This window comes from Sciurus vulgaris (assembly GCF_902686455.1).
Source record: "Sciurus vulgaris genome assembly, chromosome: 10".
In the NCBI taxonomy this organism is placed as follows: domain Eukaryota; kingdom Metazoa; phylum Chordata; class Mammalia; order Rodentia; family Sciuridae; genus Sciurus; species Sciurus vulgaris.
The window spans coordinates 18358361-18383648 of NC_136470.1; the positions used below are offsets into that span (position 1 = coordinate 18358361).

General features: G+C 37.7%; 1 protein-coding gene across 6 annotated transcripts in view; it reads left to right on the top strand.

Moving 5' to 3' along the window:
• APP (amyloid beta precursor protein) overlaps positions 1–25288 on the top strand; it is a 239573-nt gene that overhangs the window by 154111 nt on the left and 60174 nt on the right. For all 6 annotated transcript variants that reach the window (XM_079156438.1, XM_079156442.1, XM_079156437.1 and 3 more), the window contains 3 exons: positions 2690–2823; positions 8963–9037; positions 9781–9939. In XM_079156438.1, coding sequence (XP_079012564.1) covers positions 2690–2823; positions 8963–9037; positions 9781–9939 — 368 coding nt within the window. The remainder of the gene's footprint in view (positions 1–2689; positions 2824–8962; positions 9038–9780; positions 9940–25288) is intronic.

Sequence of the window (25288 nt, forward strand, 5' to 3'; positions counted from 1 at the left end):
GAATGTTTTTACCTGGGCACCCTCAAGTTCAGGCAAGTTGGCACATACAATTAACTATCATGGAAATATTTCTTGAGTAAATGGAAACAAATGGGTAATACAATATTGTATTTATTTCCATGTGCCTTAAAAAATTTGATACTTGAAATCTTCTTAATCTGTTAGACATAACTTCACATTTCTTCATTTTTCTTTTATTCTTCGTATTACAAAGCCATATTTCAGTTTAAGCCAATGAGATTACAGTGACTTCGATTATAGTGTTTTATCTCCTCTCCATTGTACAGTAAACAACATTTGTAATCAATAAGAACTAGAGAAAACCATAAATTTGCCAACCATAAGAGCTGGACAACTTCATATTTATGGAATGTAAATTTTTTCTGCAGGGCATGCTGTGGTATGGGTATGACTTAGAACCAGATGGCTATTTTGATCAGTGCATATATACCCAAACATTATACATTTTCATTTGTTTAAAATGTAAAATATGGTTTGCTTAATCATGTCATTTTGCTGTATTATACTATGCCAAAAGAATGTTATTTTATTTTCTGGTTTTAGCTTTAACTTGTTCTCATTTGTATCTACCATATAAAGATGAGAAAATGATTAGAACCATAGGAAACTATTTTAAAATGATAAATACCACCTCCATTTCTTGTTTGGAAATCATTTAAGTAAAAAATACTTGCATACTAATTTGTTCAAGATTATGCAGGAAAAAAAAATACTTACCTTTGGGTTTTTTTTTCTTTTACGGAAAGGTTTTAAAATTGAAAATTATTTTTCAGTCTTACAAATTAAGAACTCACTTCTTTTCAATACCTAAGATTTTTTTAGAAAAACCATGTTACTTTTCTTGTAAGAGGTTACTTCATGGTCCTATGTATAGTTCATTTTCAGTGGTTTTGAAATGAGAGTAGCTGATTTTTCCCATGGTAGCATAAACAAAAAGATTTAAATAAGGTGTCATAAGCGGAGAAGGAGGTGCTAACATACCAGGTACCCTGAGTGACACCCTTTAAGGGACTTGCTTAACTGGCACGTGATGGTTCTCATTTTCCCAGCTCTCCTAGTGTGTCCTTGGACATGCTGTCTCCCCTTGATAAAAACACTAGAATATGGAGGGTCTAAGTCACTTGTCTGGGGTCCCAGCTGTTGTAGAAAAGAATTGAGGTTCAAATGCAGCTTCGGCTACTTGCAAAGCCCGGTCTGCCCTGCCCTTCTTCCCGCCTTCGCTGTCAGCATGAGATGGAATATCATTTCCTCCTTTACTACATGCTTCTAGTTTTTAAAAAAATAATGATTGGGCTGGGGAGATAGCTCAGTCGGCAGAGTGCTTGCCTTGCATGCATGAGGCCCTGGGTTCGATCCCCAGCAAAAAAATAAATAAATAAAAAATAATAATAATAATTAATTAGCGATTGAAGTTGAAGGGAAGAAATCAGAATAATGTTTCTCTTTAAAATTAAATATATTATTTAATGTATTTCTTGGTTTTCGTGAATAACTCAAAGACGTTGGATTAAGATTCCAGGCGTTTTCTTAAGCTTCCATAAAAGACATGTAACTTAGACATTAGTTTCAAAATGACTTAGCCATAAATTCTTCTCATTTAAAGTCCTCTTTGGGATTTTATATCCCAAGTATAGTACTCAAGTAATTAGATACAAAGAATGAAAAGAATATTTGGAACATGGGTGATATTGGAATAATCCTTTGAATAAAACACTCAAAATTGATTTGACCTGAGAAGACAGTAAAAGTCTCTCTTTTCATTTTTAGGCTAAAGTTGTTCTTATGGCAAAATCTCTTTTTTCTTTTCTTTTATCTTAAGCTCCTAAATGCCCTGAATTGTCACAAGTCATTACTTATCTTTTGGAAGACTGCTTGTAGAGGCGTTACACTTCACTGGCTCATGTGTTAGAACGTTTTTGTTTTATAGTCTGCTCTAGTTTTATGGGTATGTGTCTATGTAATATAGCAGCATATGTCGCAATTCAAATATTGCTTAGCAGTATTAGTTAAATTCAAAACAGAAACCTCTTTCTTTTTGACAAGTAGTATAATGAATTGCTGACTTACCAAATTCGTGAAAGTGTAAGGTGCTTTTGTGATTTCAAAGATGTACTTATTAATATGTCCCTTTATAAGATTTCAAATACTGTCTTAAAGGATGACTTCGTAATTAAACTATCTATCTAATATATGTTGTGTAGAATCTATCTTTTCTCAGAGATAATGTTATTTGGCAGTAGGCTAGTTTTCAGTTTTCTTTGATTTCTGCAGGAAACTTAGTATGTTGATATTGATACAGAAATGTGCTGTTTAAAAAGTAAATGATCACATTTCAAGATTACAAAAAAATCTAACAAAGCAAAAAAGTAATTTAGCAAAACATGTTCACATTAAGCACCAGTTTCTCTATGGAAGCATGTTTTGCATAGAATATTTTAATGCTCAGTTGCAAAATGGATTGTTTTAGATTTTTCTTTAGCCCAGACTTGGAAGAGGCGAAACACATCCTTATCTTGCTGCCAAATGTCCCACATTGTTCTCTCAAACAGCATTAACAGCTCATGTGTGCTTCTTTACTAAATTCTTTGTCCTGGCAAATAACTGAAAATATGGCTCTTGCATGAATTTGTGTTTGTCTTCTCAAACCTCCTTCCCTTCTACCTTATAGTTCCTACAACAGCAGCCAGCACCCCTGACGCCGTTGACAAGTATCTTGAGACTCCTGGCGATGAAAATGAGCACGCCCACTTCCAGAAAGCCAAGGAGAGGCTGGAGGCCAAGCACCGAGAGAGGATGTCCCAGGTAAATTCAGTTCTTTGTCTTTTCTGCCCTGCAGTTACTTGAAAATCTGGGCTTGCCTCTGCCTCAGGGCTTGATCTCTCCAGGAGCCCAATGGCTTTATCTAGAGCTTTAAAAATACAGAGTTTTGATTTTGAGTGTTTGCTGTGAGGGCACTGATCTTGAGATTTCTGCAACCCCCATGAACTTAGGTAGGATCCAGATATAGTAGATATAGTCTGGATTTTTTGTAAGCACAAACTACATTATGCCTGTTACATTTTCTTGGGTAAAGAAATACTACTTGTTGAGGGATATGAGATGATGCTGATTTCCTTCACTGTGGTAACCCTTTTATCATCTCTATGTATCTCACAATGCATTATATACATTAAATTTAAACAATAAGATTTACTTAAAGAAAAACAAACTACCCAGTTTTCATACTCTGGGTATAGGTAGTACCTGTAAACACCTTATTGTGAATTAAAATCCATTAAAGTGTTCTTTAATAAAAATGAATTTTTGTAGTAAATACCATATTATTATAACATCGAACCTACCATTTGTTACAAAGGGACCTCATAGAAAGTTAAAACTAAATTGTACAATAATGATCATTTCATCTAGTCCCGTGATAGGTGATGAGATAAAGTTGTAAGAGAAATGACTTTCCAGTACACACAAAGCAACCTAAGTGGCACAGATACGGTGTCTGGAACCCAAGTCTATCTTTCTCCCAATGTGGTGACTACAGGACACTACCTTTTGACTACACTATACTACCATCCCTCCCCGCCTTTTAGTTTTTAAAATAACTCATATCCAAAACTACATATAATAATTTAGTGAATCTATATATAATAACATCAGATACAACTCAAGCCGTGCCTGCCGTCAGACAGTGGATGTTGTACTAGAGTTTGATATTACAGAAAACTTTTGTGCTTTCTCAGATGCCTCATGAAAGCAGCAGACATGTCCAGCATTTACTATTAGCCAATCACTTTTCTAACCTTGGGTGTACACAGTTAAAAGTTAATGTAGTTTCCTAGGTCCATATATGTGTGTGACTCCACCTCATGCGCAACCATGAAAATGGGAAGTTATACTCCATGTATGTATGATATGTCAAAATACATTCTACTGTCATGTATAACTAAAAAGAACATATAAAAAATTTAAAAAGAAAAAAGTTAATGTGGGGAAAGAAAGGAAACGAATAAAGGAAGTTCTTAGGTGAAAGTCAACCATTCATTTTTTTTGGTGTCAATGTTCTCTGGTAAATATCAGAAGATGTGACTAATTTTAATTTTTCATACTTAGCACAAATACAAGGTCTCAATAGGAATTTAACATGATTCCTGAATTAGTCTGCCATATATTTTCTAAGATCATATTAAGTCTCTGGTAGATAAGTAATCATGTCTGTTTATTTTCTGACCTGGGGCCTTACTGACTCCAGGAGACCCCGTCCAGAACCAGCCAGTTTCTAGAAATAGCTGATGAATGACCCATAAAACTTGTCTTTCATATGTTCCCCAGCCTGTCCAAAGCTCATGCCTGCAACTTGAGTCTTTATTGGCTGTGATGCTTGAGTTAGTCTTCTGCTCCGATCTCCCTGTACCAGACTATCAGGGACAGCCCCCATTTCCCTGAATTGCCAGATTTATTTAAACTATTCAGTTCTAAGCCTGCTTACACTGCCTTGCCCATTCCTTCCCATGAAATACCAACAAAGGCTCCCTCTGCCTCCTGTGGATTGGGTGCTTCCCTGTGTGAGGCTGTGTGTCCTGATGTGTCCGCCTGCCTCATCAAAATTGGGAAAATAACTGGCTCCCCAGAAACAATCAACTCCTGATCTTTTGGTCTCACCATATATTAAAACTACATTTTAAAACAGAACTAAGAGTGTATCTAAAAAGGCAAAAATAATTACTTTTTTTTGGGGGGGGGGGGGGTACTAGGGATTGAACTCAAGGGCACTCGACCACTGAGCCACATCCCCAGCCCTATTTTGTACTTTTTATTTAGAGATAGGGTCACACTGAGTTGCTTAGCACCTCGCCATTGCTGAGGCTAACTTTGAACTCATGATCCTCCTGTCTCAGCCTCCCGAGCCACTGGGATTACAGGTGTGCGCCACTGCATCCAGCATGCAATTACTTTTTTTAAAGAAAATTAATCACTTGCTTGAATCTACTTTAGTATAGTAACATGAAGACAAAACCTTATAGTAATTAAACTCTTTGGTTCTGAAATATGAAGCACAGTTCTCATCTTGCCCATGACGAAAACCTAAAAGTCGGTTGAACTAGAAAACCGACTCAAGTGGAACAGTGAAGTTTTGCTCAAACCAATTGCATTGAAAAATAGGATTTCTCGTTTGGGAAGTCACAAACAGGTATATAGTCCTTGTTGTGCCAGGTTGGGTGTGGTGGTGCCCACCTGTAATCCCAGCTACTCAAGAGGCTGAGGCAGGAGGATCGCAAGTTGAAGCCAGCCTGGGCAACTTGAGACCCTGTTTCAGAATAAAATGGGGCGGAGGATGTAGCTCAGTGGTAGAGCACCCAGGACCACAAGGGGGACCAATGGAAAAATACGTTGAGACTTATTGCCACTGAAATGCCCTCCTTTAAACTTAAATTGTATCTCTCTTTTTGTTTTTGATGCTTTGGGAGGCCTCCCACTGCCCTCAAAAATCCAGTTAGTGACACATGACGTCTGAAAGAAGAATAACAGAAATAAGCACTGAATGCTCAGCCTGTCCTCACCAGTGTCTGCCCTGAGCCCAGGCTTCCTACTGCCGCTCTGTCTTGCTACAGTGTTAGGATGCTGCTCTGGTTAGGTCACTTCCACTCTTCTTCACATCCACCGATACCCCATATAATTCCCAGAGTGGGACAAGCTGTCACTGCTCTTCCTTTCATTTAATTCTGAATATTTGCTCCCCATTTTATTAATGATTTTTTGACACATATATCTTATCTCTCCAGCTGCTTGTAAATTCCTTCTGGTTCCTGTGAGTTCGCATAAGACTTACTTAGCTTGCATTTTATTCTTGGATCCATCTAGTATTTACTTGAAAAAAAATTTTTTTACACCCCTGGATTGTTTTATTCTGTATATCTGGGTCATTCTGATCACATGAAGAAAACTGATTAGTTTCAACTCTGACCAGTCTCTGCTGGAATAGGAACTTTATTTTAGCATATCTGCTTAATTCATAGAATTTTTTGTATATTTTCTTTATTTTTAGTCATCCAATCTAGCTGAAATAACTCATCAGATGTTATCCTGGAACAAAGCATGCTTGCTTTCTGCTGGATTCCAGTAGTCAGGGGAAAGTGAGACTCCTGAGCTCAATATTTATCTTTGTAATCTATGATGCTGAATTCTGGGAACGTGTGACTTTGAACTTGCCTGCCTCTTCAATCTCTACTTGGTAGTAGTGATTTTCTCTGCATGAAATAGCCAGGACTTTGAAGATCTATAAATTCAGATGAAATTGATACCTTTGTGCATGTGGTGGAAGATTGCTTTACAGCAATATATAGAGCAACCACAAGGAACAGATCCTGAGAATTTCAAATTTAAAAAAAATTTAGTTTTTCTTATTGATTCAAATACAGAGGATCTGGGGCTTGAGGCATTTTGTTGATGTTGGGAATTACAACTTGAAATCTGTAGATTTTTGCGTTATATTATATTACGCATCTACCACATACAGATAAGCATTGGAACAGTGTAAAAGTGCTCATATTACTTACTTTTTTCAGCAATTTTTAATATGTACTTAAAATGAACTTTCAAAATGAAAGTTGCCCTTACTTTGAATTTTTTATTTTGACCATAGCAACATCTCAGGGATGGCTTTTCTCCTGTCACTCAATTTAAATAAACTTAGCTCATCTGGTAGCTTTTCCATTTAATAATGGCAGAGGGATCCAAAGGGCACTTGGTTTATTATCCTTCCTTCTCCACTTGCTACTTGTATGACCTTGAGCTCCTATCTTAACCTTGTATATGAAATGGGAATGGCCATGCCTAATCGCATAGCCTATTGTGAGGAGTCAATTAAATTTGATAGATTTTGTAAAGCACTTAATCCAGGGTGAGCAGTAATGTTATCTGTTATCAGTGTAACAGCGGAAGCCACTTATCACAGGGTGATGTTCAACCTGCCCTGTAGATCCTGCACTGTAGAATTCCTTGTAGTAAGGAATTCTAGCCTGATTTGTTTCATTTGTGGGGGTTGGGGATATTGTTTAATTGTTCTGAAAAGAAAAATCAAAGTTTGAGTTCATTTTTAGAATAATGCTTATTTTCAACACATTAAGTATTTCGTGGATCTCCAACTCAAAGGTGAAAGTCCAGATGCTCAGTGTACAAAGTGAGATGGTAAAAAATGAAAAATGTAATGCAGAACATCAGTTTTTCACATTCCAGTAAGACATTTGGCTTCTGTCTCAAACTAATTTCGAGATTCCTTGCCTGAGGAATTCTTGGTTGAGCATCACCACTGTGAACATTCTCATACGGGAAATTGAAGTATCTGTACTGCAAGGCTTATCTCATCTATAAAGAAAGATTGTTTTCAATATCCCCCTGGCCCACCGGTTCTTTTCATCAGCTCACAGAAACACCAAAGTAACTGTGTGTGTCGTGTGCTTGTTTATTACAATGGGGCATTTGTCTCGATTTTGCTGTGAATCTTAAGATTATATTTGATATACTGTTCAAGTGTAGGAGAAAAGCCATTCCATCTTATTTCCCCAGAATGTTACCAAAACAATAAGGAATTTGTATCTTACACAAAACGTAAGTGATCTTATATAGTATACAGAGAATTAATGCTGACAGCCAATAAAATAACTCAGAAACTCAGATGGTTATTGGATGGGGTATTTTCTCATAGAACTACTTCTCTCTTTTTAATGTTTTTTATACCTTTATTTTATTTATTTTTATGTGATGCTGAGGATTGAACCAGTGCCTCACATCAGAGGCAAGTGCTCTACCACTGAGCCACAACCTCAGCCCTCTTGTAGAATTTGTATAAACCCCCTTTTCTTTGTGATTTTGAAGGATATCTCAAAAATCACTTCCGTGGGTTAAATGCTTGTAGCAGGTTTTTCAGTGCAGAAATCAAGTTTCCCCACACTTTGGAAGTACACAGAGTAGTGGGCAAGTGCACATCCTGTATTAGGCCAGTATTTGGCTTACTTGAGCCTTCTTTTTTCATTTTACCTAACTTGTGTGTGAGTTACCCTTAAGTTCCCTTGACAGCTAGTAAGTACACTTTGGAGAGGAAAGGGCAGCCATAGATGGTCCAACAAGATGCACAGCTGCGGACTTAGGCCTTGCAGTCTGATGAATGAACTGAGCTTCTCTCAGGAAATCCAGGTGGCTGAACATCAAGGTTGAGAGCCGGAAGTTTTATTTCCTAACAAATCAGATTCTCCTGGTTACTAAATTAATGTTGCCTTTTGCTACATTCAGAAAATTATAATGTGTGTTTTCTTGGAATTTCTGGGGGATTTGGAGTAATCCTTACTATGCATAATTCATGTTGACAAGCGGAAGGCCCTGATTGCTCATCAGTTCTCACAAGGGGTGGATCTTAGGATTTCAGAAGACAGAAGTTTTCTGTGTCTTCCCCCATTATGTGCTGCTCTTTTGCCATGTTTTCCTGACATTTTCACATGGGTAGGTTGTTGTACTGGTTCCTCCCCTTAATAAAAAGACGCAGTTTTGAAACGTTTTACTTGCTTTTATAAAAGGCTAAGACCAGTGCATTTAATTAATTAATTCCTTGCTCAGGAAGTATATGCCTTTTATGAATAGTTTTTATTTGTTCACATCAAGTAAATGACTTCTGACCATTTCTTGAGGGGGGAAAAAAAGAGCAATCATACTTCAAAAGGCGGCATGCCTGCAATAGATAAAGAAATGTATATTAAGTATACTTCTATGATAAATTATTCACATCTTCATGGGAGATCAAATATTATTCATGTAGGAATGAGTATGCAATAGTTTTTTGGGGTTTTTTTGGTGTTCACAATGACAAAAGTAGAGGAAAATTACTATAAACCATCCAGTTGTATTTGAGGGAAAAACTGATGATTTTTAACTCAAGTGTTTTGTCATTTTTTTGCAGGTCATGAGAGAATGGGAAGAAGCAGAACGTCAAGCAAAGAATTTGCCCAAAGCTGATAAGAAGGCAGTGATCCAGGTAAAATCCAAACCCACTCCCTAGCAAGCAAGACTTGCCAACACCTGTCTGTTGAGGGCCTGCGGCTTAGCTAGCATTTGCTGGAACCCCACACATGATTGTTCATATTCCTGTAAATTTAGGCTATTCCTAATTGTTGTCTAATAATTGAGTTGTTGAAACCCTGCCTTACATTTGCTCCCATCTATTTCAAGTTATAATTAATTGCCATAAAACTCATTGTTACTTGCAATTTACTTTTTATTAATAATGCATCTTTTTGGTTGCCCTAGTTCTTGCTACTTCTCCCCCTGGAAAAATTATGCGAGTATTCCAATTTTGGTCTGAAACCAGCATCCAAATTACCTTACATAAATAGATTATCATGGCCATTTGCTTAAATTAAAATACTTTCAGAAGAAAGGATTTTTTTAAAAAATATGAAAGGCAAAAGCTTCAAGAGTGTATAAATGGATCTGACATTGTTATGAGTCATTATCAGTCAAATGAGTCTTCAAGGACTCTATAAAATCCCGATTTTTCAATGAGAAATTAAGTTTGGTTGGGAGATGGAGAGTACAGGAAAAGGAGGTAATCTATGAACTATGTAAAATTAGTCACTGTCAGAATGACTGGACACCTTCCGGAATATTTTTTTTATCACTTGAAGAAAAATGCAAAAGAATATCCCTTTTGAAAGACCTGAATTTGCCACCCATCCTCCTCGTTCTGTTCCTGATCGATGTGTGTGTTCAAAATGGCAGCATTTCCAGGAGAAAGTGGAATCTCTGGAACAGGAAGCAGCCAACGAGAGGCAGCAGCTGGTGGAGACGCACATGGCCAGAGTGGAAGCCATGCTCAATGACCGCCGCCGACTGGCCCTGGAGAACTACATCACTGCGCTGCAGGCTGTTCCTCCTCGGGTAGGTCTCACTGAAACCTTGCTTCAGGTCACAGGAAAGATGGTGGGGACACTGGGCACTGGAGGTCATACAAGAGATATTAAAAGAAGGCCCTGAACACCTTTTTCACAGGATTGAGTAGTGTCCATTCCCTCCTAAAAGTCACAGGTCTCAGGGCAGCTGTCTTCACAGGGCCATCCAAACTGTTAGACTTGAACCCTGACACTTCTTAGAGCAGTCAGGCAGGCTTTCCAGGAACTCCAAGGCAGCCCCTGACTTTATATAATGTTCTTCATGGTGTAGTTGAAGTCCGAAACACAAAAGCTAGAAGGAGGATGTCTTAGTTTGCTTAGGCTGCTGTAATGGAATAATATAGACCGGGTGGCATGTAAACCACAAAACTGTATTTTTCACTGTTTGAGAGATGGAGAAATCTGAGATCAAAGCACCAGCAGATTTAGTGTCTGGAGATGCCTGCTTCCTGGTTCATATGCTTTTTTTTCCACATCTTCACCTGATGTAAGGAGCAAGGAAGTTCTCTCCTGGGGCCTCTTTTATAAAAGCAGTAACCCCATTCTTGCAGAGTCTGTCCTCAAGACCTACTATGTGTCTACCTTTGAATACCATCACACTGGGCATTTCAACCTAGGAATTCTGTGGGGGACACAAACATTCAGACCATAGGGAAAGATTAAAAGCAGTCTCGCTCAATACCTTCATCATACCAGTCGATGTAACTAAGATCAAGAAAAGCTAAGACCTAACTGAGTTGTAATAACTTTCAGTGTGCTAGTAGGATCTAGGACTTAGATTTCTGAATCAGAGCCATATTCTCTAGAGGGAAGCCCTCATCAGTCCTCAAGGCTGCAATGAGGAGTTTTCTTTGTGGTTTTCAGTGATCACTGTCAAAAAAGGCTTACCAAGTAGGGCAGGCATGAAGTCCATTACCAAAACACAGTATTAGGCTTCACTTAGAGGATAAGTAGCATTTTCATAGTGTTTTTGCACTTTATGTCTTGTACTGTTCGTCATCGGGCAAGGGGTATTGAAATCTATGATAGTCTATTTCTGCTTGTGGTGCTGTAAGTTTTTGCCTTGTATATTTTGAGACTATGTTTTTAGGTATGTAAATATTCAGGGTTGATATGCCCTCTTTGTGTCCTGTACTATCATGAAATTACCTTTTAATCCCTGGTAATATGTTTCGCTCTGAAATCTACTTTGTCTCATGTTAATAAAGCTACTCTACCTTTCTTTTGATTAATGTTAGCATAGCATTTTTCATTCATGTACTTTTAATAACTGTATTCAAAGTGCATTTCTTATAGGCAGCATACAGCTGGGTCTTGCCTTTTTAATTGGGAAGGCCATGTGTATTCAGTGAAGTTACTGATACAGTTAATATCTAAATCTGTATCTTGATAGTTTTTCTATTTGTTCATCTGTTCCAATGAAGTACAATCATTTCTCAGTATCTGTGTGTTTTAGGACCCCCTTAGATACCAAAATCCACAGATGCTCAAGTTCTTTATGTAAAATAACATAGAGGCTGGTGGTGTAGTTTAGTGGTAGATCTCTTGCCTTACATGTGCAAGACCCTGGGTTCAATTCCCAGCACCACAAAAGAAAAAAAGGTACATATTTGCAAATACCTTACACATGCCATCCCCTACACTTTAAATCATCTTCAGATTACTTAGCAATGCCTAATACATTATAAATAGTTGTTAAATTGTATTGTTCAGGAAATAATAAGGGGGGAAAAGTCCATATGTGTCCAGTACAGGCAGAATTTTCCCCCCCAAATACTTTCAATCCAAGGTTGGATAAATGCACAAATACAGAGGGCTAGCTTCCATGTCCCCTCTCTCTTTGAGCTGCTGTTGTCCAATTTTTACCTACTACGTTGTTATTTTTCTTTTAAACAGTTATTTTTTGAAGAGTGTTAAACAATACGTAACAAAAATTTACATATTTATGCATGTAGTCACTATTTCTGATGCTCTTAATTTTTTGTACAAATGCACCTGGTATCATTTTTCCTTCTTCCCAAAGGACTCCCCTTAAAATGCCTTGATCTGCAAGGAGGTTAGAGATGTAATTCGTTTGCTTGGATTTCCTGTAGGTTGGTGATGAATTCTTTTGAATTTCTTTTCTTTTTTAAATTTCTTAATGTCTAAAAATGCCTCAGTTTTACCTTTGGTTTTGGAAGCTATTTTTGCTGAGTATAGAATTCTAGATTGAGACTTTTTTCTCCTCCTCTTCTGTGAAGATGTATTCCATGATCTTCTTATTTGTGTTATTTCCACCAAGAAAAGTGATAATACTTTATGTCTGTATACATAGCATATCTTTTTTAAAAATCTCACTACTTTTAAGGTTTTCTTTATCATTACTTTTCAGCAGGTTAATTGTGATGTTCCATGATGTAGTTCCTACTGCCCCGCAGTCCATCTGGCCATTTTTCATCTCATCTCTCCTACCATGGTTTTCATTTCTACATATGAATCTGGGCTCCCCCATCCCCAGTATGTTCTGTATTTTAACTTCTGAGCTTATGGAACAGTTGCAAAAACTGAATGTCTTTGTTTGCTAACTGTGTCAAGTATGGATCAATTTTGATTGATATTTCTTCTTTTTTATGTGCTGTTTTCCTGAATCATTTCATAGGTAGGAACTTTATTGGATAGTCAGACATTGTGAATTTCAGCCTTTTGAGTGCTGCATATTCTGTTCCCCTGTATTTTGAACTTTCTTCTCAAGTGTAAGGAAGTTATTTGGAAATAGTTTGAACGTTTCAGGTTTCACCATTTTAGATTTGTTAGGTGGGATCAGAGCAGTTTCATGGCAATGTGTGGGATGAATACCCCCCCAAAGCCCGTGTGATAAAGGTTTGTTCTCCAACCTGTGGCACTATTGGGAGGTAGTGGTACCTTTAAGAAGTGGGGCCTAGTGGGAGGTCTTCCAGTTGTACTGGGGGCATGTCCTCAAAGGGAATATTGGAACCCTGGCTCCCACTTTTTGCCTCCTGGCCACCATGAGGTGAGCAGCTTATTTCATCATGTGATACCCATCATGATGTGCTTCTCTACCATAGGCCCATGCAACAAGGCCAGTTGATCATAGACTAGAACCTCTGAAACTGAGCCAAAATAAACCTTTCCTCTTCTTAAAAATGTTTATTTATCTATTTTTATTTATCTCAGTTATTTTTCTTAGGTTCGTTTGTTTGTTTTGGTTTTTTGGTTTGTTTGTTTTTACAATAAGCTGGTTATTTCCTACTAGCTGAGGGGATACTTTCTAAGGGATCTGCTTTGAGTGTTGATTTTCCCATCTGGGTGGTGGGAACAAGGACTATTCCTGTGTGAAATTTAAGCACTGCTACTTCTAATCCTCTTTAGTGAATTTCCCCCCAGCCTCAGTTTCTTCCATGTGCATGTACTGATCATTTCTCAGCTGCAATTTCAAGGATCACCCTCTGCACATTTCTTGGTTCTCTTTTTTGAGAACAACTCCCTCCTACCAAAACTCTCTCCTCTATGCTGTGAATTCTAGCTCCTTGGATCTCTCTAGAGCCTTCCATGACTCCAGGATTCCTCCAGGCTCTGCCTGACTTCCCCTGCCTTGAGCTGTGTGGCCTGCAAACTGAGGGCTCACTCCTTCATCGTAGGTCTGGTGCCTTGTAGAATCTGTTCCTTGTAGTTAATCAATTTGTTAGTTGTTTCAGGTGGGGAGAGGGGAAGAGAAATCCGGTTCTTCTTCCTGGATCCTGGCCAGAAATAGGAGTTTGTGTATATTATGTAACTAAACCAAAAAGCCACCCACTTGTGCTGATTTTCCTCATCACTTTTATTTTCTTTGCAAAGTTATGCAGAGAGCCTTGAGGAGCCAGAAAAGAGCTCTTGGCGTTCCTCCAGGTCAAGGCAGTATTGACCCCATTGTACCAATGACATCACCAGCATCTTGGGAGATTGTGGCTGGTTCAGGGTGACACCACAAGTAAGGGACAAGATAGAGCCATGAATCACAGTCTCCCACTGCGGTACCTTCTCACTAGACCACACTTCTCAGAACAAAGAGCTTTTGAAATTGAATAGCCACATTAGCATTTTCATTTTCTATTAGCAAAAATCTCTGTCTTTGCCAAGCAGTACTGAATCTGCAAATAAAAAGTTCCTTGGTTATTCTTCTCTGGAAAGAACCCTTTGCAGGGAGGAGCTGTGGGAATTGTTTGCAAGAGCAGAGCAGCATGGTAGATATCTAGACCAGCTCCTTAAAAGGAGACCTGTTGCAAAGTGGTCCAACTAAAAGTACAATCTCCAAAGTAAGGTCTTTGCTCAGTGGTCATTGATAGTACTAAAAATAAGATGAGGACTGAATGCAACCTTTAACAAGTGCGCAGTCTTTCAGTTGAGTCTCATGGGCCACCACAGGAAAGACTGTAGCAAGGATGTTTGCCAGAGCTTCATGATTCATGCAAGGGGGCGATTTTAGATTGGCTATAATGGTGCTTTGTCGTGGGCCTGTTGATCATGTCACAGGAATTAGATCACATGTTTGTTTGAAATAAACGTTTAGGACTGGATTAGGAAAAACTGTTTCACTGTCAAAGAAATCATATTGCTGTTGATTCATCTGAGGATTCCTGTTAAATTCTTACCTCAAAAATGCACAGATTTCTCCTTTATAATAAAAAATGGAAACAAGTTGTACCCCATTTCTTTACAATAAAAAAATAAATTTAAAAAAAAAAGAAAAAAAAATGGAATTGGGTAGTCACGGGCCCAAAATCTTGGAGCAATTCCTGCCATTTTTGTTAGGATACCATCTTTTTCTGAATGTTTATTGAAATTTTAACATATAGCTTGGCATCAAACTTGGCTCTACACTTTGGAAAGGGTAAGGAAATTCTAAGTCCATTCTAGGGGACTTTTATACATTGTTCTTAAAAGATATAAATCAAGAATTGGTCAGTGATTTTCTCAGGAAGGTGACATCTTGTAATTGGAATCATCAGAAAATATTTCTGAACTGTCCTTTGTACTACACATAGTGCCTGGAAAACATAAAAATTTTAATAAACATCTTTTGGATATATTAGTGAATATATTTGAATAAATTAGTGAAAGTATATTTTTTTTCTTGTAAATTCTATAAATGTTATCACTTGAAATAGTTATCCCCTTAACCCTTACCAAATTTTACTCTATATTCCCAGACTTTGCAAATTCGAGATTCTGGGGTGGTGGGGACATAAATTATATTCAGTTTCTTTGAAGTTCAGGTTTAATTTGTACTTTTATCTATATTTTTAAATTCCAAACTTGAAAGTGTTATGAGGTTATATTTTTGTATGGCTTAAATACCTTGTTCTACTATGAATTTCACTTGATAAGTCCCTGTGTTGTGTCTTTGTGTACTCTTATATTCCAGGTTTCCTTTTAAATTAACCATGTACCCATAGACTGATAAACTGAACATCCAATCTAAAGTGTATGGATTAGGGATGTGGCCTAGTGGTGGCAAGCTTGCCTGGCATACATAAGTCCCCAGGTTCAATCCCCCATGCTAGGGGGAAAAATTCACACATATATACATACATACATATATGTATATATAAAATATAAAATTTTATATATACATATATACATAAAATAATTAAAATGTTAATTTCCACTAGGGAAAAATATAGAACCCAACCTTATTTTTGGACTGAGAAAAAACTGCTCTGTTGAAGAAGCCCAGTGACTCTACTGAAGACCAACCCCTTACTTAATTCTTTTTTACTGTCCTAAACGTTTCCTTAGAAAAATCAAGTATATATACTTTTGTTTGCCCCCAGAAAAGTTGAATTCCTCTCCAGAGTTGCTGCACGTGTGGTTAATTTCCATCCCCTTTGGAGGCCACTGAGCCACCAAACTCGGTATGACGCCAGCCAGGCTGTCATTGCTCCCTCTATCTTGTGCTTCCTTCTGACTTGGTCAAGCTCACACGGAAGCTTCCCCCAGCCTCATGGAATAGGAGCTAGGTACTGGTGGAGCCTTCCCTCCTGTGCCTGTCAGGGACCTGCTTCTGATTCCCAAAGGGTGAGATAACGCTATTTCCTGACTGTTCACTGTTCTCTGTAGTCTAAAGAGAAATTGGATTTAATGTGGGATCCTATATAGTTAAACCAGACTGGATATGGTTGGTTGGTTGGTTTTAAATAAAGTTTCTGTTGTAGACCTCATCTGGAAAAACTTAGCAGACCCTAATTACTAAGAATTAAAATGTTTTAAATATGAGAGAGAAATAACCAAACCGTTCTTTGTAATTCTGAGATTTTTTTTTTTGTATTTTTATGTATAGGCTTTGTCTAAATTTTCCATTAGACAGCATCATAATTGTTATTCCAACTTCCACTACTGTTAAATATTTTCTAAGTGGTGGTAAGAATTAGGAACCACTTACATGTACATCTGTCTGTGTGCCTGTTTAGTGTTGATTTTTCCATGATTTCTCATGATCGCAGTCTTCTTATTCATACTAAATCCTATTTCATGCTTGTATCTGCTTCTTCACAGACTCTTAATATTTAATTGAGCAAAATAATGTCACAGTTGCTATAGCACCAGCTCCCTATCCTTTCTCATTCTGAATGGTTCGGCCGAACACTAGAGCTTCTGAGATTCCTGGAAACTTGCTTCCTCATAGACTTCTTTGGAAGGGCATATTCCTATCATGAGGCTCTTATGTAGGAGTGTGGTTTTGTCACCAAGTTGTTTTCTCCTGCTGCTCTTTGGTGAATTCTGGCAGCAGGTCAGTGGATGTTCAGCAAGAAACAGAGATGACTGGAGATGATTACAGCGGTTTAAGGGTGTTTCGTGGCAGGTAAACCTGTGACGACTCCAGCCCATCAGTTTCTAGCCAATGTAGCATGTTGATTCCAACTAAATCAGTCTTTAGACAACAGAGGTTGGCTCTAAGTTTTCTTTCTTTTTTTACAAGAACAATTTTTTTTATTAGTTTGTTTTAATTGGTTACACATGACAGTAGAATGCATTTTGACACATTGTACACAAATGATGCACAACTTCTTCTTCCTCTGGCTATACATGGTGCAGTCACACCAGTTGTGTAATCACACATGTATTGAGGGCAATAATGTCTACCTCGTTCCATTGTATTTCCCACCTCCACCGCCCTACCCCTCCCTTTACTCCCCTCTGTACCATCCAGAGTTCCTTTATTCTTCCCTAACCCCTCACCCAGCTGTAAGTTTTCTAAGGCAAAAAAGAAATGTAGGTGTAGACCCTAGCTTTTTTAGTTTTCATCAGACCTTGCCAACTGCCCTTCTCCTATCATTTTCTACTTGCCACTTTGGGCCAGATACCCAGCATTTTGTTAGGACGTGCACAGGACACATGTACGCAAGTAGGGGACACCTGCACTTAAATGTAAGTGACTGGTAAGTTTAAAACTACATGCCGAGTTCTTAATATGTGGAAAGATGAATATTATGATGTTTAAACATTCTACCAGCAACTTTTGAATATTATAAAAATTTTGTTGTGATAATCCCAAAGTAGTTAGAAATTTAAAGACTTAAGTTAAAAATCACTTTTGAGAAATGTGCTTAATTATCCTAGACCTTATGTGCATATGTATTATTTATTCATTCACCATTCATTTGAAGTTGAAGTTTGTATAAATTGATGAGCACACAGGGACTCATTAACTTGAGAGCTTTTAAGGACAAACCCAGGAATAGATAGTGGGTGGAAAGAAAAATGGGAGAATTAGCATTTATTGAACTAAATCCTTTAAACTGTGCTGGGCGGTATGTGTGCTATTTTAGTAAAGCCTTCCAGTATTTCCTCTGTACCTTGTTTTGAATGTTTACTAAGCTCAGTAATAGATCTTGCTTCAGACCAGTGGGAAGTAGGTAACCATAGACACTCATGTTTTCTATTTTTAATTAAGTCAGTTAGAAAACAAAGTATAACGAAAAGCTCGAAAGCTCTACTGTGTCTCTGAGACTATGGTCATCACTCAGCTTCCCTCCATATAGAGCCCCACTGTGACAGCATTCAAAGTAGAAGTGTCACAGGCCATAGCGTGAGGATCCCATGCTTCTCTGCAACATAAATGTGGATTTACATGTTCATATCTAATTTCATTTCACCCTTGAAAATGAAAACCTATCATGAAAATGCTAGTATTTAGGGTTTTTAGGCAACTGCGTGGCACATTATTGAAAGGTCCAGCACTATTCACCTGCTCTAATGAACAGAGAAGCAGCAGGAGATCTTCATTCTGTCAACACGTACACAGGAGCACACGTGTAAATTTCACATCAGTTTCAAGGGCTTCGTTAATTTTATGAAACTGAACCATGGATCACAGTTTAAAGATGCTAGGTGGGCACCGTGATGCACACCTGTAATAACCCAACTGTTCGAAAGACTGAGGCCGGAGGATTGCCAGTTCAAAGCTAGCCTCAACATCACAGCAAGGCCCTACAATTTAATGAGACCCAGTCAAAATGAAAAAGGGGTGTTGAGGATGTAGCTCTGGGGTTAAGTGCCCCTGAGTTAAATCCCCAGTACCAAAAATAAGTAAATAAATAAAAGACAATAAAAAACAAAGATCCTAGCTTTATATTGGATTTTAAACAGTTTTACCTTGAGTTTCTATATATAAATGTTTTTAAATAAAAAAAGAAAGAATTTCTAAAAGGTCAAAACACTGGCTAAATGTAGGAGGAGGAGAGGGTACAATTAAAAGAAATTTAAATGTGGTTGTCCTTGAGCATATTAATAACCAGATAGAGGATGTTTGAAGTGAGTGTCAGAGTCCCAGTTTCCAGTATGCATATTTAAAGCAGATTGCTGTAACTCTCTAAAAAAGTCACAAATCTGTCACAGTTGGCATTTGTTGTATGATCAGACCATTTGGCAAATCTTTCCAGGGGTCTGTGTTACTTTAAAACATGTTTTGTTTACGATTTCTTCAGCAGCTCTGTGGGCTTCGCCTTCTGGGTTGCATGAATAACCTGGGCATTCTGTTGAGCTTGGGTGTTTTTTACTGCTTGACTAAACAAGACTTGAAGACATCTAAGTCCAAATAATTTGTGGCCTTTTATGTTCTCTCAGGTCAGAAGATCTTAGCTCTGTCTCCAATGTATGCTAAAGTTTGTCTGAAAGCATAAATCGTGGGGTTGGGTCAGGTGATAAATTATGCCTTCTGCACTAAGTTATAGCTCTAGTCTGTATAAGCAAAATAAATTGTTCCTCAGAACTAGCAGAACATCCCAGAAAAAAATCGTGAAACCTATCAGATTTAACAAAAAACTTATATGTGAGAGATGATTACGACCACTCTTATTTCCTTTTTTTTTTTTTACATATTTTTTCTTACTTTTATCTTATAGTATTTTACAGACACCCATATAAATAATTCCCAGGTTTGCTCTGTATAACCTGTTACTCAGCCCAGGGGATTCTTCCTCCCTCTGTGAATTGGGATTAATTTTTCCAACATTCTTTTTGCCATAATTAGAAAAACAAGAATTAATTGAACATGGAGATAAGACTATGAAGGAGGAAGATGTTTTCCTCCCTAAGAGGAGAGAGATTGTCAGGATAGAGCACATAGAGACTTTGGTAACTATCCCTGTTAGAAGCGATCTGCTTCCTGGGGAAGGAAGGAACACATGGCAGATGACATTCTCTTCTCCTGGCTGCTATGACTTCTGTGAGAGCACAAAGTCAGAGCCCGTGCAGTGATTGGATACCTGGGGCAAGGAGGTTGGGGTACCCGTTGGCCACATGCAGGGGTTTTCTCCTGGCAGTATGTACTGAGTGATGAAGGTCAGTTGTCCAACATCTTTCCTTCTGATGCACCCACATTATCAAAACTGAGAAGCTGGGCAGGGAAGGAAGCGAGAATCTACTGCATTCTTCTGTTGCTTGATCAAGACTTCTTTGTTCAGCCTGGCATAGAATTGCTCTTTCCCCTCTGGTATTCCTTTTAACCTGTGGAAGTCATTTATGTGCTTTTCTGAAGAAAAGAAGGTGGATACATTTGGCATTGAACTTTTAAAAATTTCACTTCAACTCCTAGGTTTAAAGACAAAAATGGTCACAATCCACAGATTCCCCTGGGAGCTTGCCCAATTATTTTGGTGTTTTTGGTTTGGTTTCTTTTGGTCCCCCACCCCTCCAGCTTTTTCTTACAACAGTGGAAAGGCATTTGACATTTTGAGCATCAGAATGGCAAAATAAACTCAACTGAGACCATCTCAAGCTCAGAGAGGCTTAACTCTCTTAAGTGTGCCTTTAAACCTACACACCGAGATTTTATACATTTTACATTATATGTTCAAGATTACTTGAAATCCAAGGTATAAAATTGACATAACGGCCCTGAACCTTTTTGTAAAAACAGGAAAGAATCACTTTTTTCTAGGGAGGTAATTAACTTCTCTCGTCACAGTTTTGGAAGCCACTAGGGTGCAATTTAATCCTCCAGGAGTAGGTTTTCTGAATAAGTCCCTTGTGACCTGGAAAGGTTAAGAGTCCCCCCATAAAATGAGTTATTTGCTTCCTTCTTCTTGGCAGACCTACACCCAGGGCTGTTAAAAGCTCTTGACAGTTCACTCACTCCATCAGGAAATGGTTTAGGGTAGAAGTGTCTATTATGGTCAGATGCCAGATTTCTCGAGTAAGCATAAAGCTAAAGGGTGGGACAATAGGGACTTGTGAGTAGTCAGGTTTTAATGTGTTCCCCATGTGGATGGTCGAATAAAAAACTACATATTCAGACATGATTGGCACTGAGTAGTCCTGTTCATCTTCCGTCAGTCAAATGTTTGTCACTTGTTCCAAGTCCAGGTCACCAAACTCAAGCAATTGTTTAAAAAAAAAAAGATGGGAAAAGAATTCATCTGAAAATTAAGGGTTTTAATTTAAAATATTACTTCTTACAAGGAAAAGCCATGGAATTTCCTTCAAAATTACCTACATCCACCTGCTGTCAAAACATAAGACACCCCAGAATTCTCTTTTGGAATTAGTGAAATGAATTTTCTTGTTGAGAGTGGTTTGGATATGCTGTGGACTCTACTAAGTATTTTCTGGGACGATTTCCCAGTAAAAATGACTTCCTCAAAGACCTGGTTCACTGGGTAGATAGATCAAATGGTTTGTAATTTCAGTTGTGTTCTGTGAAAATCTGGAACACTGCTCTGCTGATCAGAAGAGATGCTTATTTTCATGAATAAGATACCATGAAGGATATTCTATACTACTGCAACTATTTCTGAAATTTTATATAGCTCTAGGTCTTTTATTAGTTTAATTAACAAAGATTTGTTAGCAGCCAAATTGTTCCAGTGTCAGGAGATCAAAATGAGTTATTCTCTAATGGTTCATGCCTCAAAAGGTAAATGTCCTGTTTTCAAGTTCTTTTCCTTTTTGCTTTTGTTGTAGATGAAGCGTAATTCATTTTTGTAATGCCTTTTCTTAATCCTTTTAGAAATTTGTTTTTGAATAATTTTTTTTAAAGGCAGTGTGATACCCTGGTAAACTTAGGACAAATTGAAAAGTGCCAAATCAGTTGCAAACAGGTAAGATGTGATTTTGAGCTTAAATACTCTTGGAAACAATAGTGATTAAAAAAATAATAATAAAGAATTTGATACATTTAGTCCCTCTGGAGCAGATCTTGTATTTTCTTTATTCTTCAGAATAAAGTTTAGATTGACCATCCAATACCAATGTAACCAAATTATAGTATTGATACATAAACTATCTTAACTATGAAGTAAGAGAAATTTTCCGGAAAAAATATTAGTTACAGAAAACTTACAGCCTTAAGAATAATTTAAATTGTATTCATACAGTTTAAAAATGTTTCTTGAACTATATTATTAGCATCATGAGCCACCAAATTCTTAATGTTTGTCTTTCTAATCGTGAATAATTTAATCTTAAATGTGAGTGATGTGGCAGTACAACATTTAATAGCAGTTACTTTGAGAATTTCTTTCTGTATTATATAGAGATACCAAGTGTTATTGTACAGATATCAGGTATGTTTTTCTGCCATTCCTGTACGAATGTTTCTTCTTTTTCATTAAAATTTAGGAAATTCATCTTCATCCTAGTATAATAAAATAAACCTCCCTAGACAATCAAGATTCCCTGTATTCTGAGTTACATGATATAGCTCTAGAAATAACCAGTTTTACACCTTGGGGAAATCCCTTTTGTAGCCAAAAGTGTGGGCAATTATTTCTTTATTTGAAGGAAAGATGCATGAATCATATACCTAAAGAAGGGCTTCCTCCCACCTTTTTTTTTTAACCTAAAGTAACTGAAAATATAGAAGTACAGGAAAATATTAACCTGTTTCCTTTCTTAACTGAAAATGTTCATTTTTTGAGGTGTAGCAACAACCACCATTTTATTTCATTTGATTTATCTGACTTCTCTCCAACACAGGAGCTAATTCATTTTTTGTTTTGTTTTGTTCATTTCAAAGCATAATTCCTAGAAATAAATGTGTTTTACATGGTCAAAGCAACCAAGCTGAATCCTGCAATTCATTTCTTAAAGAATGTTCTAAAGTTTTCCTGAATTATTGTCCCCACCTTTTGCTTATTGTGATGTAGGCACAGGAAGAAAAAGCTTGTGTTTATGTAGTTGGACACACAATATATCTTTGGGCTCACGTGTACATGATGAGGTCAGAGCTTATTCTGGGCTCACAGGGCTCATTACTATGCAGGAGCTGAGGCCTGGGGTATCCTCACAGCCTGTTTCATTATCAAACTCTGGGGATTTTTGGAGAGAGAGTTAGTAATATAATTCTGAAGCATAATGCATAAAGAAATGGCAGCATTAAGTGAGATAAGCAGTTGAAAACAAGTGAGCACATTTACCATTTAATTATTCATCTTCTATTAAGAAGATAAGGATGAATTTAAGCACTAGAACCCTTGAGTGTCACAAAAGCATAACTTTTAACTAAAACCTTGAATCGTTTTCTAGTAATCCTCTAATCAGATTAACAGAGGACAGTCCTATGTTGCTACACCCCAATTTTGATGCATTAGCTTAAGAATAACCAAGTGCCAAAAACTGAGAACAGAAAATGAGAGATTGAACAAGTGAAATCTGACACTTCAGCACAATTAGAAGGGCTGATATCAGTGTGTTCCAAAAGGATATTACTGTAATCTCCTTTGCATGCATTCATTTTTCCATGAGTTCGGTAACCTGAATCAACTTTCGTCTGAAAATATTAAACGGAAAATTCCAGAAATAAACTATTCATAAGTTTTAAATAACTTATTTCAGTAGATTATTATTGTTTGATTTTATTATTAACTATTGTTAATCTCTTGCCATGACTAACTTATAATTAAAATTTATCAAAGATATGTATGTATAGGGGAAAACATAGTGTATACATTAGGTTCCAGTACTAGTTGAGGTTTCAGGCATCCACTGGTGGTCTGTCCACTACTGTCCATGAACTTATGAGAACAGAAAGTCAGGCAAGGACTCCTAGAATGCACTCTTTCCTAACCATCCAGCAATTTCTTTGTCAAGTCTATGAGTTCATTTGTGGACTGTCTTTAGCTTGGTCCATGGCAAATTCTCTTTAAAAGGCAGGATCACACAGTGGTTGGAGAAAGGACCCTGAACAGCTGGTCTGGCCTGTTCCTGTCAGAGCACTGACCAGCTGTGTTTCCCTGGGCTGACCCATGTAACCTCAGCCTACTGTGTTCGTAACTCATCTGTAAGGTAGAGAGAGCAGCTCTCTGTCCTAGAGCTGGGAGGAAGATCTGAGTTGCCATGCACAAACCAGTTCAAACACTGCCTTCTTCTCAGTCAACAAATACCGAGCTGTTATTGGTTACAAGAAAGAAGGGTGTAGGAGTTGGGGCTGAGGACTAAATAGAAGAAACACGTACATGCTGAATACCTGGGGTGGACCAAGCAATCGTGTTGGGTAACTGACACAGAGTGATTTTCATCTTCAAGTGCTCCCTCTCTGAAACATACCGTTTTCTACACTGGGCCCACACCTGTAATCCCAGTGACTTGGGAGGCTGAGGCAAGATCTCAAGTTCCAAGCCAGGCTGGGCAATTTAGTGAGACCCTGTTAAATAAAAATAAAAGGGCTGGGGGCGTAGTTCAGTGGTAGAGTACCCCTGGGTTCTCACCACCAAATAAATAAATAAATTGCTGTCTGAATTGCACAGATGGGAAAGCTAAGGCTTTCATGTTGACTTTTAAGTGAATAGTAACATTAATAATGAGTAAATGAGAGAGTGTGAGAGTGTGCTATTTGTGCTGATAGAGGAAGACAAAGGGGAGACCAGATGTTAGTTATCACAAATGACCATTCCCCATTCTGCAAATTGAGATGATAGTGATGCCAAGGCCAATCTGGGATGCTGGCTCGTTGGTGACATTTCTTTCAGGAAAAATGCCTTATGGAAACATTCATAGGTGGCCAACTAGAAGGGGAAAAAAGGGGACAGTGAAAAACAACCCTTACATTTTTAATTTAAGTGCTTTTTCGTATATGAACTCATAAAAGAAAGAAAAGCATTTTCTCCAAAGCAATATATCTTTTTTAAGAGAGAAAAATGGAGTAGGGCATCTTGAGGAAGCACGATATGCTGGTCAGCTGCATCTGTGAGGGCGGGCAGGAATAGCATGGTTAAATGCATTTAGTGGAGCCGTTTCTGTCTCCAACCTTGAAAGTATAATTGCAATAGTACTAGAGGGATTTTTTTTTTTTAAGACTTGGTGGTTAAAAACAAGCAAGCATCAAGGTTATGTAGTATCTTGATTGTACAATCCTGTATATACAATGGCCCTCACAGTCCAAAATAATCAGCCCTTAACTCTGATGTTAAAAGGATTTTTTTAGTTAGCTTGTATCTTCTTTTAAATATGGATTTTATAAAAATAGCTTATCAATTATTTTCTTTTCTACATTTCTTCTGAGATTTGAAAGGTCATTCTGATTCGTAGATTCAACCAAATTTCACAGTACATATGAGAATTGTAATGATACACTGCCAAAAACTGTGTTTCAATCTGTGATGTCTGTCTGTCTTGGAATTAAGGATAGTCACATTTCTTCTAGGAAAACAAGGAATAAGTCAAGCAGATGAGCACAGATTTATTTTGTTCCTGTCGTTTGTATGTATTTGTTTTCTTAAAGTATAGGCACGTGGCCTCGGTGGCAGGCATGAACAAGCAAGTACAGAACAGTTGGCTCTGGTGGTTGGGGTTCCCAGGAGAGCCAAAAGAGTGAGCTCACATCTGGCCCCTTGGAACTCACACTGAGGAGGACAACCAGAAGC